Source organism: Argopecten irradians, chromosome 3, assembly GCF_041381155.1.
Source record: "Argopecten irradians isolate NY chromosome 3, Ai_NY, whole genome shotgun sequence".
NCBI classification, from domain to species: Eukaryota; Metazoa; Mollusca; class Bivalvia; order Pectinida; family Pectinidae; genus Argopecten; species Argopecten irradians.
This window is the reverse complement of record NC_091136.1, coordinates 35,733,423-35,752,675: the sequence shown is the minus strand read 5'-3', so window position 1 is coordinate 35,752,675 and position 19,253 is coordinate 35,733,423. Positions and strand designations below refer to the sequence as shown.

At 33.4% G+C, this 19,253-nt stretch overlaps 1 protein-coding gene across 5 annotated transcripts in view; it reads right to left on the bottom strand.

The window, feature by feature from the left end:
* Positions 1-7,069: 7,069 nt before the first annotated feature.
* Positions 7,070-19,253, bottom strand: part of LOC138318398 (uncharacterized) — a 37,727-nt gene continuing 25,543 nt past the window's right edge. For 4 of the 5 annotated variants that reach the window (XM_069260716.1, XM_069260718.1, XM_069260714.1 and 1 more), the window contains exons 3-4: positions 13,263-13,374; positions 7,070-10,759 (exon numbers count right to left, since the gene is read on the bottom strand). In XM_069260716.1, the coding sequence (XP_069116817.1) occupies positions 10,748-10,759; positions 13,263-13,374 (124 nt within the window). In that variant the 3' untranslated portion in view covers positions 7,070-10,747. Of the gene's footprint in view, positions 10,760-10,797; positions 11,280-13,262; positions 13,375-19,253 lie in introns of those variants that run through there. The other variant, XM_069260715.1, reaches the window with a different exon arrangement.

The following is a 19,253-nucleotide window of genomic DNA, read 5'->3' as shown; positions in this document are numbered from 1 at the left end:
GCAATAAAACGGAGCGAAAAAGAGACAGTTCTGACGTTTTTAGGAAAAGAAATGCGATTATTTGATAATATTCTTACACCAATGAGATCACAATTACTCGATTCTATTCCGACAGACACCGGTTTGACATATATGTGTATAGCAAACAATCTGAATGTGTTTCTAAATATCGACAGTGTTAATTTGATTTGATTAGTGTCCCTATATACTATATAAGGTACGGATTAGGCATGCAGTCGCAGTGTGACGTCTTTGCCATAAACTGGGTATTGATATTTACATTAGACTGCGCGTGGCGGTGTAATTAGGCACCGTACGCTGGAAGATCATCTCTGATTCAGAGACATTGTCATCAAACCTGTGCTTTATTAATGTAGGCAATAAATTGTACAGACCAATCACACTGTCTGAAGGATAGGCTCGGATGTATCCTTCTAATCAATTTCTAACACCTATATCCCCTACATGACTGGTATCAGAATATAATCCTTTGTTCCCCTTACCGTCATAAAGTGGGGGACTGATGACGTTTTTATCAATAAATTGATCATACGTTGTCGGTAAGTCCTGCGTCCCATACACTGTCCACTCTCTAATTATAATTTTATTATTTATTCACGGAAATATGATAAAATTACACTAATAAAAAATATGTTTTTCATTGATTAACAGGTATATTAGAATGACGATGTAAAACAGGAGCACTGTACGTTAATTATCCTAGTCTCGCCGCCTCCTTTTACAAAGTCATTCCATTTTATCTCCATGGAGTGTGATCTACACAAATGATTTACTTTTTTGCTTTAGACCAATCAACAAAAATGCCTTTTGTGAACCTGTGTCAGTTAGCGGAGAGAATTTTGCAATTGATCACATCTGAATATTAAAGAGATATCTGCCCCTTGTGGGTAGGTATTGGTTGTGACGTAACGTGTTTCCGGATGTCATGTCATATTTTTCGGAGAACACGATAAGAGAATTGCCCCCCCCCCCCCCCAAAAAAAAAAAAAAAAAAATTAAAAAAATAAACCTAGTTCCTGCCTCAGTTACCTCCCTTGTTGCGTACGCTTCACTGAGGACAGCGAGTCCAGAGTGTGCATAATTTCTGCGCATGATATGTCATCATGGAGACGGTTACTTCCGTTTAAAGAAAATAACGTTATTAAGGTCTTTCCTATAAACACATTAAACTCTGTTAGCATGATATAATTTCAAAACTTAAAACCATATTTACTTTTCGATCCGTCGCTTCATGCGTAAAGGGGTTTTCCACGTCTAAAAAGTGTTGCCATAAAAACCGGATATGAAGATTGCCCAATCAGAAAATCATCATGGTTACCCACTACCGGTCCCTAGTGAGCGGAGCGCAGCCTGGCTGAGAGTTGAGAACTAAGAAATGGGAATAAGTCTAACTAAACAATAACGTCATAATCGATACCCTTCCCACAAGAGAGATAACTGTGATATATAAAGACGGAATAATGCAATTTCCTTATCGTGGTGCTGCTTTTAAGAGTTAAATTACCGAAGCTTGTTTTTCTCCACGTCGCAACCTTCTTTTTCTCTGGTGATTGATTGTTGAACTTTCAACAAGTCCTTGAATGAATTCAGAAATATGACTTGTATATAAGAAAATAAAAGAATTATCAAATCATTACGTTTCGAGTTTAATGATTTAACCCTTGCTACATGCATAAAGCATTGGTTTTCTGTAAACCTTGCCTTTAAACTATAAATGTGTTACAAGACTTCTACCAATTCTACAGTCGATGTCAAAAAGTACTTTCTCATTTTCGGCCTCCGTGGCGATGAACTGGCAGCAGTGCCTTGTGATGAAAAGATCCCACCAGCATCAGTGCCGAGATTTCAATTGAGCAACCAAGAAGCATTTGTCAAAACACTAGAACTACATTGAGTGATATACCAGACCCAAGTAGAAACCATCTGACCGACTGCTTCATGTAATGTTAGGTAATTTGAAGCAGCGAACGCTTTTGCCGTGCACACAGACGGTAATGTAGTATAAGGGAGTTGTTACAGAGACCTAAACCCTTTCATCAATGAAGAGCTGTACAGAAAATGGTCATGGCGAGACATGTGAGCTAATACCATCTTCATCGCCACCATGTGCTACCCACTTTCCTTATTTTCGGATTGTATATCGTTTACGCAAATATATTTTCCCCATGTTACTCATTAATATGAGGATACAAATCATCTTATCTTTCCTCTGTTGTTGTTGTGGCTACGGGCAGAATTTAATTTATGGATGCAATAGATTTAATTGGTTTGTAAAATGAAATATCGAATAATGATACAGTATGAATCATTCGAAATCTCTTCCATATTAAATATAAAATTTTCATGTCGATATGTGTGCCAAAATTGTTCACTCATACTGCTTTGAACTATATAAAACAGTTATGTAAATTAAAACATTGAAAAGCATTAACATGTAACAACACAGTTAATTTCAAGCTATAGTGAAACATATTTTCAATCTTATACAAAACTTGTTTGTCAACTCACTTTAGTCATTCAAAAACGCTCTTATTTTCAGTAGGTATATAATGGATGGAGTAACAATATGACATCTCAAAACGACGTGAATTAAGCACAATTTACCGTCGAATATTTACATTTCCGTTTTCTCTTTGCTATATAACCTTACCATCTGCGAAATCGTTTACACTTGCGCAAACGCAGCGGTTGTCGCGCAAGAATACACACACCGGAACACTTACTTCCGCAAGTAGTGTGAATGCGCATCCGATTAGGCCTATAGTATCTGTATGACAAGTCTTCAATATACTGCATGTATGAATGTAATGCAAATGTTTAATTATATATCAGCAAATAAAATATTTAACAAATATTGTATAAATGGGATGAAACAAGATAAAGTTAATGTGGAACTATATTTTGTGTACTCTCTAAATTTGACATTTCCCGCCAATTGAAGTCAGCTGTTCCGGGATTCCATCAATTGACCGGCTGTTCCAACTATCGTAAAACATTGAAAAAACCGAGTTTTATTTTATTTGAATACTTAATTTTTAATTAAAATGGTCGGTCGAAATGTATATATAAGGAATGATTTTTATTGGTTTGTTGTTAACTGGTGTGTAAACTGCATTTCTTGTACAGATATGTCAACGTAACGCGCTTGCATCATTTGAAATATCTGTACAAAAAATCCGTTTACACACCAGTTAACAACAAACAATAAAAATCATTCCTTAATTAGTCCCAGACTCCGGTCACTATTACGTCACAAATATTCATGTCAAAATACGTCGTCACAATCACTGGAAGGTGGAGATAATTGGCGGGAAATTGTACTTCACCCACGTCGTTTTTATCCTCAAAATCGACGCTTTCCTTTTGCATCTTGTCTTTTCCCATATTTACCATTTTTATAGAGTGCTTATATAAAAATGAAATGATAATCTGGATAATGGCTTGTCAATATCAACCTATAGATGTATGAAGACATTACTAGACAATATCACACAGACTGAATCTCAAGTCTGACGTTACAGTCCTGGGATTGACCTTCCCACTGTCCGCACCGGAAATTGAAGAAGTGAATGCTATTTTGTTCCGGATTGGGACGTAAATCCCGGAATTTAGTAGGGTGTTTGGCCAGGACGTAGTATACATAAGAAGATAATCTTTCGGTGAGCGTGCCATTGTCTGGACGAGTGCCCTGATTTAATATCTCTGTCCACGCTGATAGTTAGTCTTTTCCAGCAACCTACTTACCACTTAACCATTTTAGAACGGTAACGCGATGAGTTCTTATAAAGTTAAATATGATTTCCGTACGTTCTTTATTTTTGATAAGCTTAGCATTAAAAATTTTTTTATCACTGTTCAATATTTTGTATGCTGTAAGACTTGAAGTTTTGATAAAAGATTCAACATTTGATAGTTAAATCAGTGATTTATGTAAAGATTACTTATTGATTTTATTTTGGCACTCGAATATTGATGATAATGTCAGTTTTCTTTCAAATCCTAACGGATTTTGTCACCACTCAAAAATGTAGATAAACTATCTTAGTTGGTAAGTCTCGTGTGATTGAAAGAAGAACATGTTTATCATGATGAAGCATTTAGTGCATATTGAAAATATTGATATATTTTGTTTCATTATACATGCATACACATTAGGAAAGATTGCTTGCTATTACAATACCAAATTAGACATGTTTTATATTCACTGCTATTAATGGCCATATAGCTGACGGCAGAGCTATCTAGACAAAAGGGCGCATTCCCTTAACAAATGCTTGATAGAAAATTGCCTATTCATATTTGCCCTCGTTTTTATTGAACTTTAATTTAGAATGTTTCTGTATTACGTCGTTATTTTTGTTGATTTTCCCAGCATGAATACCCGCTCTAATTAAAGCTGACAGACTTTGGTGACATTTCCGTTTGCGTTGATGTGACATTCATTACTTAACGATGTTTAAGTAATACTGGTTATTATGTAGACGCATTAAGTATATTACTGGCTGTTATCACGGAAATTACATTTTTTTCTTATAATTTCAATTCGCTAACAATCAAAATCCCTTGCTAATTCTTTTGTTGTGTGTAAAATTAGCAAAAGTTAACGAGTTCAGGAAAATGCGAGAAAAAATAAATTCAACTGGAATATTGTGCTAAGCGATTGAGCCAAGAGGAAATAGTGACTTTTAATAAATTGATAATAAATAATTCATTTTGGACTTTGAAAAAGAGGTCAGTAAAGCCCATGTCAAGAAGAAATTTCACAGAAAACCTGATCGATCTTGTGTGTCAAAGATTTTCTTTGTGTAGACAGGGATAGAATTAGGAAGTAAGTTATTAAGAATTTGTAACCCAGCATCTAATAAAGAATACCCTAATAAGTAACAAACCATATCACCAGTACACTCCATCATTCTGTGAAGTCCCCTGTTAACTAGGCTACACCACCTCTAATACATTAATTAACTAGAAAACCTAAAGGGTGACGTTAGCAAAGTTTTTTTTGTATGTGGATCCACAGATCATATGGTATGTATTATTGCCGCTGTTTGTAGCATCTTATTATATGTTAGTGCTATGACCCCAGCAATTTACCATAGCAACACAGAACACAAAGACTGGTAGCTTTTCCTTCGTTTTCTTTTAACTTTGAATGCAATAGGTATTTACAATTACATAAGCATTGAAATAAACACTATGGAACTATAATAAAGAAAGAGAAAACCGTAGGTTAACCAGAGTTTCTTGGATTGTTGATAGCGATGCCTTTTATATATAATAACATAATGATAGAATGATAATAGTAATTTTCAGTTTTTATAGCACTGCAGTGTAGGAGTTCTGCAGTGATTTGCAATGAAAGCGTTTGAAAAATGTTATTCTTTGTAGATAAGCTCTTTTGCAACAAACCAGTATTTGTCCTTAGCCCTCTTAGCAGGAAACAGACGGAGCTGCCGTTCCGCTACGTTTTAGTTATTAGGTATGGTGAGTCTTGCGCTTTTCTATTTTTTTCTGATTTTCTATAACAAACGAATATCCCTTTTATACAAATAAAGTTTCCAAAACTCCATGAAATGAAAAGGGATATCAGTGAGGTTGCAGATCATAATTACTATGCATATTATAACCAATTATTGTATCTGTGTAAACATTACCTACTTAGTAAGACGATAAGACTATTATGGGGTACAACAATATCAATTCTAACATATTTGACCTTTGTATGATTACCAATTTTTCCTTTGTCCTATGCGTGCCATTTATAGACAGGTTCACGATTGTATTGATATCTTCTTTGATATTTTGTCTGTTTACCAGAGCAGCAGCTCGTTAGTTTGATGCAAAGTGCAATAGACGTTATTTTGAGGCAGACTGTAAACAAAAAAGTTGGTAAATAAAATGAATTGTTATTATGCTTAATGAAAATATCAGGTGAGAGGTACAGATCCCCCGGGATTCTTGTTTGATGTAGAAACAAAGATTATTTTTAATAATGATTTTAATGAGGCTTTGAGAAACGCAAAGGTTTTTTTTAATTAAACGTTTGGTGATACATGTTGTATATCTATCAACCTTTGGGACATCTAGCTCCAAGTCAGAACAGTCTTACATCTAAACAGACTGATATGTTTAGACTTTTTAAATAAAATTCACGTTACAGAAAGTTATGTCATATTTATTCTAAGTCTAAACTGAAATCTAAGATTGTTTCATGATCGTGGAGACAGGGCCGTGTTAACTAGGTTATTCCGTTTCGTCATAGATGCAATAACGAGTGACATAAAATGCATGTCTTATAATTTCCTTTTTGACATGCCATAGTGGTATTTCATGACTTCATTATCAATGAGTGACTTCACGTGAAATATTTGGCGGAGGAGAAAATGAACATCCGAATACAGAGTCGCATTTGTATATAGAAATGAGTTTGATGATGTTTATTTTATTGTCACAAATCCGACTTTGGTTTGGAATCACACATTTTCTACAAAGAAAGATTGATTTTAAATAATTGATAGACTTGCTGTTATAGTATTTGATGGCAGGTTATGATAAATGCGATTGATGATAACAGTTTGTCTAGAAATGTCGAATTACATATATAATGCATTCTCGTGGTGATAATAAACACGGAAAATAAGCAGAACTTTCATCAAAAGTTGCCTCATTGTTAATAGGTGATATTTCTTCATCCTTTTTCCCTTTCTGATTGCCTGCCTCTCCTTAAAGATCCCATTGATCTCTCTATCACTCAAATCATCCGCGCGTCTGTATCTTCGAAATGAGTATCACTATGACAGTTTCGGTGCACTTACTAAAATCGTTTTAGAACATAATGTTTGACTTTTTTGGCATGTTAAAATGTTATTTATGGCGTCATCCATCGGATATTGTTATTGTTACGTCCCAATAGTGCTATTACACATATTTCAGACCACATGTAATGGCACAACGAATCTGTTATGTGATAAAAAGAAAAGAAGAGCATTAATTTCATCTCATAATATATAAGATCAACGTAATAGATAAAAGCAATTCAACACCATCGTTTTCACATTCTTGATTTTTATTCTCCCTTAAACCTTTAAAACAAAAATACATACATCACGGAGATATATAACTGTCCTGTTCTTTTGATTACATCTGCTTAACACTCTAGTTAATTATATCAGCATTCTAGCTCATTTCTTAGAACTTGGTGTCAGATGTTTTACGTATATACAATCATTTACATTAAACAGTGTATATATAATCATATCCCTAGCGTCAGAGATGATTATAATGAAGACAGTTATTTTATGCTGTGAAATACACAGCTGTTTACAGATACGGAGAAATGTACATTGAACACAGGAAACCCTGAGAAACAGGCGATAGAATTTAACAAGGCGTCTGTCGTATGTGATCCCAAAAAGATAGTAAACATCTATAAATTTGGATTTGATGTTTAAAGTGTGGTTAGTTACTATATTAACATTCGAATAAAATTTTTATATTTCCAAAATTTGACGATATTTTATATATTTTACATTTTTGTAACTCTACTTATCAGATTATAAAACCATTGAACTTTCTTTTTTCTTGCAATATAGTTGCGCTAACCAGACTCCGAACATCTGAATCCGTGTAAAAATAGAATAGTCAGTCAATTCGTCTACATTGTGTAACAAAAATACATTATCTAGTATATACATCGAATTCTTAAATAACCTGATATGGAACACCAATATAACGATTTATCTACACCCGCCACTTACCTCCTGAGGGGGAGGCGCTCACAGTGTCTCATTCACATTTCTCTCACCGTCTCACACACCTTGTAATCATACTCTTTCATTCAAACAATCATTTAGAGGCTGTTGTCTTCTGTTTTTTAAATTTCATAATATGTATTACCAATTCGATTATTAATTATGTCATTTTGTTTTAAATTTCTAGTGATACCTAATCGTCGGCATTGGTGGCTTGGCCAAAATCTGAAGAAGAGGTAAGCTTTTTGTGTCAGGCAAACGTTCTAGCACTGCGCAAAATAAAATCAATAAAACATCAATGATTGATATTTTTAAAAAAAAACCTGTAAGATTTGATGTTGGCAAATTCACCTGAATACGGTTTTGATCTAGTGATATGCCTTGATGCAACATCTTTATATAGGAAACATCTGGCTATTATGGGCATATTGCGGTTCTATAAGAACACTATCTGCCTCATATTTCTAATAGATTTAATTTATCTATACGTATACCCCTTTCTGTTAATGTATTTATGATCTAGCTTTATAAAGTATGTTGTATAAAAATAAATGTGCAGTTAATATATCTCATTTGAATCTCGATTACAGGGTTTGATTTTAATGTATACGTCTTTCAAGCGTTTTACGAAGGCCTGTGTTGCTAAAAAGACACTGTCAATCACATGTTGACCAATTGACGTCATTGTTGTCTCGGTTTGGTTTTAACATAGATTATGTTTTAATATCAACAAGGATCATAAGGTATTGAGAAGGTTACTATAACGTTGAGTAAGCCAAATGGCCCACAGACTGTCTTGGCTATTACCAATGTAATCTTTGAACTGAACTGAATGTCAGAGTTTTGAAAAGGAAAACCTTTTTTCATCATTTCGAAATAGTTATAAGTTTTATTCTTTTAATACCATGCATGCATTTACATTTTTCAACTGAAAATAAAATGCATGAAAAATTCAAATGGTTTATAAACATTTTCATAAGTGTAAATTTCATATAATAATAACGGTTATCCTGATAGGTAATAGTAAAACATGAACACTGGTCCTACGGAGACTTCAAAAGTAATTAGTTTGCATTGTATAAGTAGAATTTTATATTAATAATAACAATTATTTCCCTTCATACCATTCAATGGGAATTTTTTCACATTGAAACTAAGTAACATGAAAACATCTATATTCCTTGGTCACTGCTACCCTTGCGTATGATATAAGTTAAAGTATTTGAAATAAATGTATGTTTTATTTGAAAAAAACATGTCAATTGTCATTGAAAACTAAGTAAATACCATATATTTGTAAGGTTCATAATGAAATTCACAACCCTTTATAAATCAAGAGCCACAATGATATTCATAGTGATGGAAATTAAAATTATTCTTCATACCACTTGTTCTTCCTCTGTACTGTGAATACCGTATAACCATGTCATATGGTTTTTCATTTCAAATCCGAAATGTATATATTGTTATCGATAGATCGAAATAATTTTGAGTAGAATAATTGGTTATCAAAAGAAAATATCAGTAAGTGACCTTGAAGTGGCTGATATCGATAATTATACTTTTGTAAATCAAGATCAGGAAGTAAAAACTGTTTAATTAATGAAGATGAAATAAGATATATGGTATAATATCATTGCAATGCATCTTCTAGTTAAATATGTTCTTCTACCTTTACTTTTGGAAATACAAATTGGGATTTCAATTTAGTGGTTTAAAATCTATATTTGATACATTGCAATTAACGTTAACTTGAAGGCTTCAATGTACCACAACATACAGCCTCTGCTTCGTTACAAAAGTGCGTTTCGTTTAAGATATATAAATACTGCTATCGAAAATACTATAGATACAGAATGCAACCGAAAGGTTATTATTATATCTAACATCAACTGTAATGAGTTGAGAACAAAGCAAATGTCACACAGACCTGGTCGAGACATCCTACCACTTGTTTTATAATATAAATGAAATTATACAACAACGTTGATGTGTAATTTCTCCTATTAATAAGTGGGACATATTCCTTTAATATAATTTGAAATTCATGGCTGAGATTATTTTTAATTAAAAACTGAATTCAAACGTATATAAATTAAAAGCGTTATATATCCGAACATCTCTCCATCACTACGGTCTACATACACAGTCTGTCCATTGGTTTTCACTGTATCCTTGTCAGAGAGGCGCTGCTGAACGTTTGATCAAGAGAAGTATTAAACAACCTTTTCTAATCGTATGTGTTACTGAAGGTGCCGCCCGCACAGTCGTCGTATAGATGTTCACTATATGATGGTTTGGTGACAATAAGCAGATGGCGGAAGGAGGTCATGCTGTTTTATAACGTTAGATTGTGTGGCCAAGGGCAAATAATTCTCTCAGTACTATAGTATCACAGGGATAGGAATGAAGAATGGGATAACAACTACACACTGTACCGACAAGGTTGTATCAGGGCAAGACATGGGACAATGATCAGCTTGGATGGAAAGTAGATGCATTGGTTTTGCCAGGAGGTTCCTCTTCGTCTCCTTTATAATGTAACCGTGTTCAAGAAATGTTTCTTTGTCGTAGCTCCAGTGATACCCTTTCTATGTTCCCTATAATAGTTTATTGTTATCGATTGGCAAATACACACGGTAGTATTAACGTTATTCATGGCAATTCATTCCAATCATGTTGCGGGAATGGGATGTCAATATTTTCATCCGCGTCTCACAGAGCGGGATTTACGTGAACACACTTGACGTAGGTAATAATATACCTTTTATATGAAATGAAAGGTTTAATGACACCAAATGCCCGAACTCCATCACATAGTTACATACTCGTGCATTGCAGGGAAACATCGTCTGTTTAACACTAACTGGATTTGTTTTCCACCACCATAACCGCCACCACCACCACTAGCACTAAACACCCACCAGCCACGTGACAAGACCATCAGTACGCTAGAAGTGCAGGGACCGTTACTATCAGCCATGCCACTGAAAAGAAAGCAAACAAACTCATGTAAACAGACGTAATAGTATAGGTTTACTGACAGATGTAAGCTAATTAATAATGAGTAAAACATCATCCAAACACAACATGTCTGACCTCAAGTATCAACGATTTGTGTGGTTTTAACAATAAAACAAAATAGCAAACCTTCTCAAGAACAGGTACGTAAAAGGCACAGAATTGCAATTGAGGGTAACAACAATCTGTTACATATCCTTGTGTATGACAATAGCTAATAGCCTGATTTGCATTAGTCTTTCCTGTTATCAGCAGTTGTTGTTTTACGGACTTATTATATATATATATATGTATTATGTTTAAGAAAATAATTTCAGGGATAGCGCTTACCAACCTGTATTCTGTAGCAAACATATGCCTTAAGTAAAACGTCACTTCTTACAGGCATATAAATCGTTTTTAGCAATTTCACAATTTCCTTATACATGTTTGCAAATTCGAACGTTATGCTACCCAAACGCGATGGTGTAGAATTCGTCTTTAGAACTATATAAAAATGGAAAATTGAACTGTGAAAAAAAGATCTGAAACTTATTGCGACAACACTCAAATATACCATAAAAATAAACGGAAAACTGAATATATATGTCAGGATTGAAATATCTGTATTCGAATAAGAGTAGTGTCGCTTAATCAGTATTGGCATATTACAGAGTTATCTGCTTCTGCGGGTAGGTCTTGAATGTGACGTCACGTAATTGCGAGCTTAACGTCATACATTTAGGAGAAAACAAAGTGAATTGTGCTCAAAAATAATGATGTAACAATCGATACCTACCCACAGGGGAGCTAAGTCTGTAATATACAGAGACGGAATAAGTTTATGAAGCAGAAATATAGATAGTGAGGGCATCGGTAATATTTACTGTTTCTCTTTGTTTAATTTCTAATTAATCCCATTAACATGTTCACTATGAAATAAAACATACAACCATACATGTGAACGTTTTTTGACAATATATTTTAAATACCAAAATACGATTTATCGATATTGAATTAAAATTTCATTGTCTAAATATATTGAGTTAAATATGACGTCATTGTGTTGTGTTGCAGGTTAAGACATTTTCCTGCAAAATCTTGATCGGCTGTTCCACTTTTCAATTTTTACGCGATTTTTCTAGTATAAGCAGTAATAACCATTATATTTCGATTAAAGCATTATGATATCCCTACCGTAATGTTAATCTCAGAAAAAACCAATGATTCATTTGTTTCTCGCTGGTGTATAAACCGAATCTTAAAGACTTTAAATATTCAAATATTATGTTCGTTAATTAAGTATCCATGGGAATCATTTCACATGGAATGCATTGAACAACAAAAAGAGCACAATTATTTTTGAAACATATATTATGAGCAATACATAAAAATAAGCATTTGTTACACTGCTATACATTTGCATGTAGTTTTGCAAAGGAAGGCGTGTGCTCTATATTTCTGACTTTAATTATTTGTTGTAAAATGATAGATTTTATGCATAAAATTTAATTTGCGTAGTAATTTTATGCTAACCACTGCTGCAGTTGTATATGAAATCAACTTTGCCATATCCAGTATCCAGAGGAGAAATAAAAGACTTTTAATGTCAATATCAAAGATATTTGTATTGAGAGAAGAAAGAGAATAGTGAGGTCATTAAGTGAATAGTAAGTCATGCATTTTCTCTTAAATTCGCAATTAGATATCTTGTTGCAAATTATTATACCTTATTTTCTTTACAAGACAATATCACCGACGGTTTATTGTCAAAATTACTCATAATTTGTTTCTGACATAAAACGATATGGCCTCGTTTATTGGAAAAGTTTCTCTTTAAATCCACGGAATGCTGTAAAGTGTTAGATATGCTCTGAAGATGGGCAAATAAACGAAAGGTCAGTCATGATCCCATAGTCTATTCTAGTAAGGGCATTGCGAGATACGTCGCTCTTTTCTAACGCATCACGTTCATGATATTAACTGCAATTGTATGAAAAAGTCGTGCAGATGGTATAAAAGATTATTTGACATTAAAATCTATACGAAGAATAGGGAATTTTAGATGTTCGCGAGGAAATAGTTAGCGTCTTAGTATCTCGAAAATATAATTAGTTATATTCAAATTTCTTGCAGTTTATGTTTTTTATTGATTGTCTTTGATTTGTTTCTTTTTAAGATGCACACAACTAACAAACAAATATAGTGGATATATATAACAATGAAGCCTTTGCAATGACCATTTGTGATAAGATTTGGTCATTTCTGGAATCTGCTGTGTACCCTATCGCCTACCGTCATTAAAACATCCCGCCACAAGTCAGACTAAATATATGTATTGGTGATTTTGATAGATTGATTTCACAGTGTTCTCTTAAACTTTCATCCAAATAAGTTTTAACATAGCTTTATGATTTAAATATGTTTTGTTTACTTATTGAAGTTTGTATATGTTTTGTAACGGATAGATATAGGTGACGTGTTACTTACCCCGAATGAGAAATGTCTCCTTTGATGATCACCCATCCGTGTGTTCATTTGCGTCATCAGGTAGTCAACATCTATCATCTCACACCTGATGCCGGTATATGGGATCTCACATCTGTTAAATCAAGGTAAAAGGACGTTACTTTTCTATTAAACATGGAGAAACAAAAACGTATAAAACTTTTCAGTCAGAAGAAATTGACGAAACTAGGGTAGGACAAGAGATTCAAATGATCCAAAGACGCAAGCGATGTCTACCGAATCGTCGATAGTAGCCTTTCATAATTGAAAGCTTCAACGAAAGAAAAGGCAACACATAACAATATAAAGTTTAACTACACCTATCAAATTATAACATAATAAGTTATTAAAAGTATAGTTACAATTAATGAATCTACTGTTAAAATTTCGGTTGAACGCATTTTTCAGGTACATATTCAAAAACAATTTTGATGCTTTAAAAATTGGTTGCACTGAAGACTAATAAATACCAATGTGACGATTGAAATGTAGTTACATTTATCTACCAAAATTACAAAGTTTCCTTTGTTTAATTGTATTAGAAAAAATAAATTGAATGCAATGTTATATATACGTTTTATCAAGAAGGTAATTGGAGCGTAATATATTGTTTCTGCTTTGTAAATATTAAGTGATATTTAGAGATTAGCCTGTAGTCAATGGTATTTATGTATTTGCAAAAGCTTTATCGGTTTTTATATTTTACCTGAATAAACGCAAATAGCAATTCAAACCACACAACACATTAATATGTGATTTACAAGTGCAAAATATTGTTTTCTATGTATACCTTAGACCGCTCTTAATTAGGCCTTCTGCTGTGATATGCTGATATTAATTTCACACAAGGTGTGAAGCAATCTGACTTTAAGCATTTGCCATTATTAAATATACAGCATAATTCAAAGCACGTGGTTTAATGATACGGCAACAAGGTCATATAAAAATCTATTCGGTTTGTTTGAATTTAAAACGAATGAATGAATGAGTGATTTATTAACCTTTAACGTCTGGGGCACTTGGAGGTATCACTAAATCTGAACTGTAATGAGTTGATGTGGTTGTACTGCCAAAACTATAATTTGATGTCTAATGTCGCTGCATTTGAATACAGCATTACGACTTACAGACTTATCAAATCTATACACATTTTGTCCAGAAAGCGTTATAAATAGGCGTTGTTGATGTTAAGAATATTGTATCTGGTATCATAAAATTGATACTTTACAGACTGCTAATATTGAATATCCCTTCCATTTGCCAGTATGTAATCAGAACCACCACTATACTACCTTTAAGGTGGTTTTTGGACGTCAACCAAACCATTTTCATATGCAGCACCTAGGAATAGGTATTGAGATTGATTCCTAAATGTATTTTAATGTACCAGTATACATGAATTAAGTTTGAGGACGTGATTCAGGTCAATATGTATAGCACAAATTAAGATTAGAATGGTCAAAGTTACATTACCCTAACGAACATGTTTGATTACAATGAAGAAATATAAAGTCTTGAAATAGGAATACTCTCTCCACCCTTCGTATGTAGTTCGGGAACTATTGTGATGTTCTAAATCAGAGTACATTCTAAATATATTAAAAGTTCATTCAAATCATAGTGTTATAGAACCAAATCATTAAAATATATATCCAAGTCAATCCTTATAATTTAATCTAATCCCATGAAATTTAATTAAATTGAGGGACTCTTTTATTCTATGAAATCTTGTTTCAACCAATCAGAGACGGCGTTACAAACAATGAAGTCATGTTACGTTATGATTTACATAATTGTGAAAGCCAATGAAAATGCCCTTTACAAAAAAAGATTTAATCATGTGGTTGTAAAACTTTTTGATAAAATCATTATGAGATATTTTTTTCATTTTAGAAATTCTAATTACACGCATATCTTTAGAATTGTTGTGGTCTTCCACTATCAATATAACCTACAAGTTATATATGCTTAGCAAAAAAGATGACGTTCAATTTTTGATATAAGAACAAGATGAGCTTGGTCTATATGACATTTGCGGATGGCAGGCGGCATCGAATCGATCGTTACGCTTACAACCAAATAAAACGAATGGAATTTCTCAAAACTATAGAAATGTCCCACGAACAGAACGTGAACGTTAGATGCCTATTCAATTTGTCATTCAAGTATTTTGTCTTGGGGAGATTTTTGAGTGGTGAATAATTACCATCGGAATTTCAAAAAAGTTTCAAAGAATTTTTATGACCTTTCTGAGGCAAGACAACATTAAAATCACCGTGACCTCTATCACAGTAGTCAACTTATGTGGAAAAAGATAGAAATCTCGAACCAATTTATAAATTCCCTTTCGTGAGTTGCATCTCGGATCTAATGGGGTAAAGTCAAACCTTTTTTAATGAATAAACTCATGGTTTACCTCAGTGATCAGTAACTAATGGTTACGAAATAACTTCTAAGGGAAATATATGTCCGCTTTCATTCAAGTTGATGAAATTAATTGCCAATAAAACGAGCAAAGACAGGTTGGTATCTTTCCTCGCAATCTGTTGACGGCTTCGCGTTTTGCCTGTCAACGATTTGCGAACGCTGTGATTACACACGAAGAGTCCACTTCTCCAAACTAAGCACCACTTCAAGTTCTTACAGTCAATACTTAGTATCCTTTTGTGATATCATTTCATCGGAATTAAAACTGATCTTCTGAAATGATTTCAATTGAAGACGGTTGAAGAAAAAAGAGGGAGAAATAGACAAAAAAGGTTTCAGTAATTATTGAAACAAGTATAAGTAATACCAGTTAGTTAAATTGACAGAATAGCAGTCAGCTACTTTTATTTTTATGTATTCACTTTGAGTTGGGTGTTTTTTCGTAAAGATGTAAACAAAATTATGTTTGCGTTAGTCTCTGTAAATAGGTAGAAGATTTCGCATGTTTTAGTCCTATGGCGAGAAAACAGCACATACTTTATATAAATTTTATTTGGAGTGACAACCTCTTCAATTTCTTATCTAGGTCAACACGTGTGATTTTGAAGATCGACACACTTAACATGTACTTGCACCAAACCTCTTCCGTCGTTCGTGGTCATACACATGTATATCATTCCCCGTAGTTTACGAGTATATTTTTTCCTTGACTGTAACTTACATTATTCACGGAGATGAGTGAGGTGTGTTATATATTTAGCAACTCTTTGTTGCCAAAACAACCAAATTAAACCATAAAATAGTAAGCACATGTGAGTCACACTCTCAGAACCCATGCCCTTTGAAATCAAAGACGCTCAGTTCGCAAAGCAAGATTCTTCCTTTTTACTGTGTTCGCCTATGTGATTATGCAACAGTATGCTCTACAGATACAAGGGGTGGTTCTCATGGAAATGAAGCTCATTCCGAAACAGCTATAGTTTACGTTGTGACACGATGTCTGAATAAACATTTACATCTATGATCGTTCCGTTCCTGTCTAACTTATACTTTAATTAAAAGCACTAGTTGCGATGAACAAGAGTAGAAGAATCATATTGTCTTATTGTGTCAACCAAATTAGAACATCCCTTAGCATGTTAATTAGATAATAAGTTGATATAATTAGTCTTTTGCTTATTTACATCTCCCTTTGCTCCCATAATGCATTCCATATGCCCTTTAATGTTTCTAACAAAAAGCCTAATGCATAAGTGTGATTAAGTTTTTCCCCGAGATTTGCACTTGATAAGAGTTTGTATTTAATGGGTGTCTATCGCACTAAGGCTATCGCGTAGATGCATACATGTCGTCCATGATTTTATGCTATCCTAGACTTATGATAAACTATAACAACACCATTATCATATATTTCAAAGACAATTTGCATGAAAAAGAGCAATAACTACAAAATAAGAATCCGATTGATAGCTTTTTGGTGAAAAATCCAAAATGCAATCGAAACCCGTGATAAGTAAAGGACGTGATTTATATATATAAAAATGGAAAATCACTACTTTGTGTTTCTAGTAAAAACATATACGGAAAAGAATATTACAATAAATCTACTTTACAATGATGAATGCAAGCTACAACGATTTTCTAAATGTGGCGTCTTTTAGTGTACATAGAAACTAGGGAACTAGGGCTTTGACTATCAAGCTATACAAGTTGATAATGTGGACGACAGTCTTTTGGAAATTAATGATGATTTATTTAATCTTTTATATTGTGAAGTTCATCATGTTCAATTGACACATTTTGCATGGCAAATTACTCGTTATAACGTTTTTGCTCATTAATAGAGCATACTAAACGGTTCATTTTAGCGTATGTCATGATATTTACTATTATAATGCATTGCATTCAATAACCCGTATAGTCTATGGACTTGTCAATGTACTGAAAACAGGTTCGATAATAACGACTGTATCCAGTAATACCAGGGATTCGCCACATTTCTGATTGACCAGCGCATTGAACGTCTAAATACTCACAAGGAATTATATGATATGTTGAGAAATGAAACTTTTTTTCTCATAACCTTGCAGTATCTAATAACTTTCGAATGCTTTAGAGCTTATTCAAACATCTCAGGACGATAACAAATGAAAGCTTATTTGTAATATAGATGTACAGTTGTACTATTTCGCACGGGAATATATACCATATTTGTCAAATATTACAAAGCGTTTCCGTGTATGATAACGTTCGTAACATGCGTCCCCTATATATTGTATATGTATTTAATGTTAAGGTAGAGAGAAGAGGACGGTGGCAGAAATAATGAAATAGCCACAGTCAGTAACGATTCGTGGCATTTAATTACGATAAAATCTCAAAACTTTTCACATGTGCTATTTAATTTTGATCCAATTGACTTAATAATTTTATACTTTAGTTACTGTTTAATTCATATTGCTTGAATTTCATGGTCTTGTTTCTTTCTTTAACACACGATGTATTGAAATGAACGCAAATAGAGTCTAATAAGAAAAACAAAATTGTAAAAGTCTTCCAATATGTTTTCGTTTTGGAGAATCGACTATCAATCAATAGCAGATTTCTATATCCCATATACATTAAATTACAAGTGGTCACGAAGAAATGTAGATAATTTTCCGACGCTGTTTGCCGACAGACGTGCTGAACATTAACATATATCAGTCGTTGGATCGTGTAGCCTTACTAAACTAGTATATTGGCCAATGCATGTTTGTTAAACTGGACCGAGACAGAAACATCTAAAGAACAGATGTTTCAGATATGCCAAAAATTCATGGCCAGTCTACTAGAAACATATGTTGGGGAAAAGCGTAGTGTGTTCATAAAACGATATTAAAATAGACTAAGTCTTCACTGTGTACATTACTCTCCTCCAACATAAATACAATATAACGAGTTGAGTTTCTACATAACAATGTCCCAATTATTATGAAAGTCTCCCTCGATATCCATGCACATCAGTTCGTTTTAATGAATGAGGAAGGAGAAGCCAGCCCCATGTTAAATGTTTTGCCTGAGGTTTTATTTTTTTGTTGTTACAAGAGTTGTTCAATTTTTCTCGAACATATCAGTTAAATGGTTTCATAAGTCATAATTTAACTTGAATATTCGTTAATTCATCCGAATGTTCCATGTCTAGGCACATAATTGACCGCTTAACTACAGTAAAATCATTCGAATTTAGGCTGACTGTCTAAATTATTTAAATTACTAATGAAAAAAAAACTACGACATTCCACTCTTAAAAACAAATAACTGATTAAAATCTGCTGATATATTGACATTTGTAGCCGTGGAATAACGACATCAATATGGATGATATTTCAATAAATGTGTCAAAGGCAACCCTCCTGGGGTGCATACACTCCTATGTACATAATGTATCGCAAACGGCAAACCAATCATGCACGTCTTTTTATCTCGTTTAAAACATAGGCACTTTTCGAATCATTTCTCGGTGGTTGTTGGGATACATATATGTGGGAGTTAACATGGAGTAAT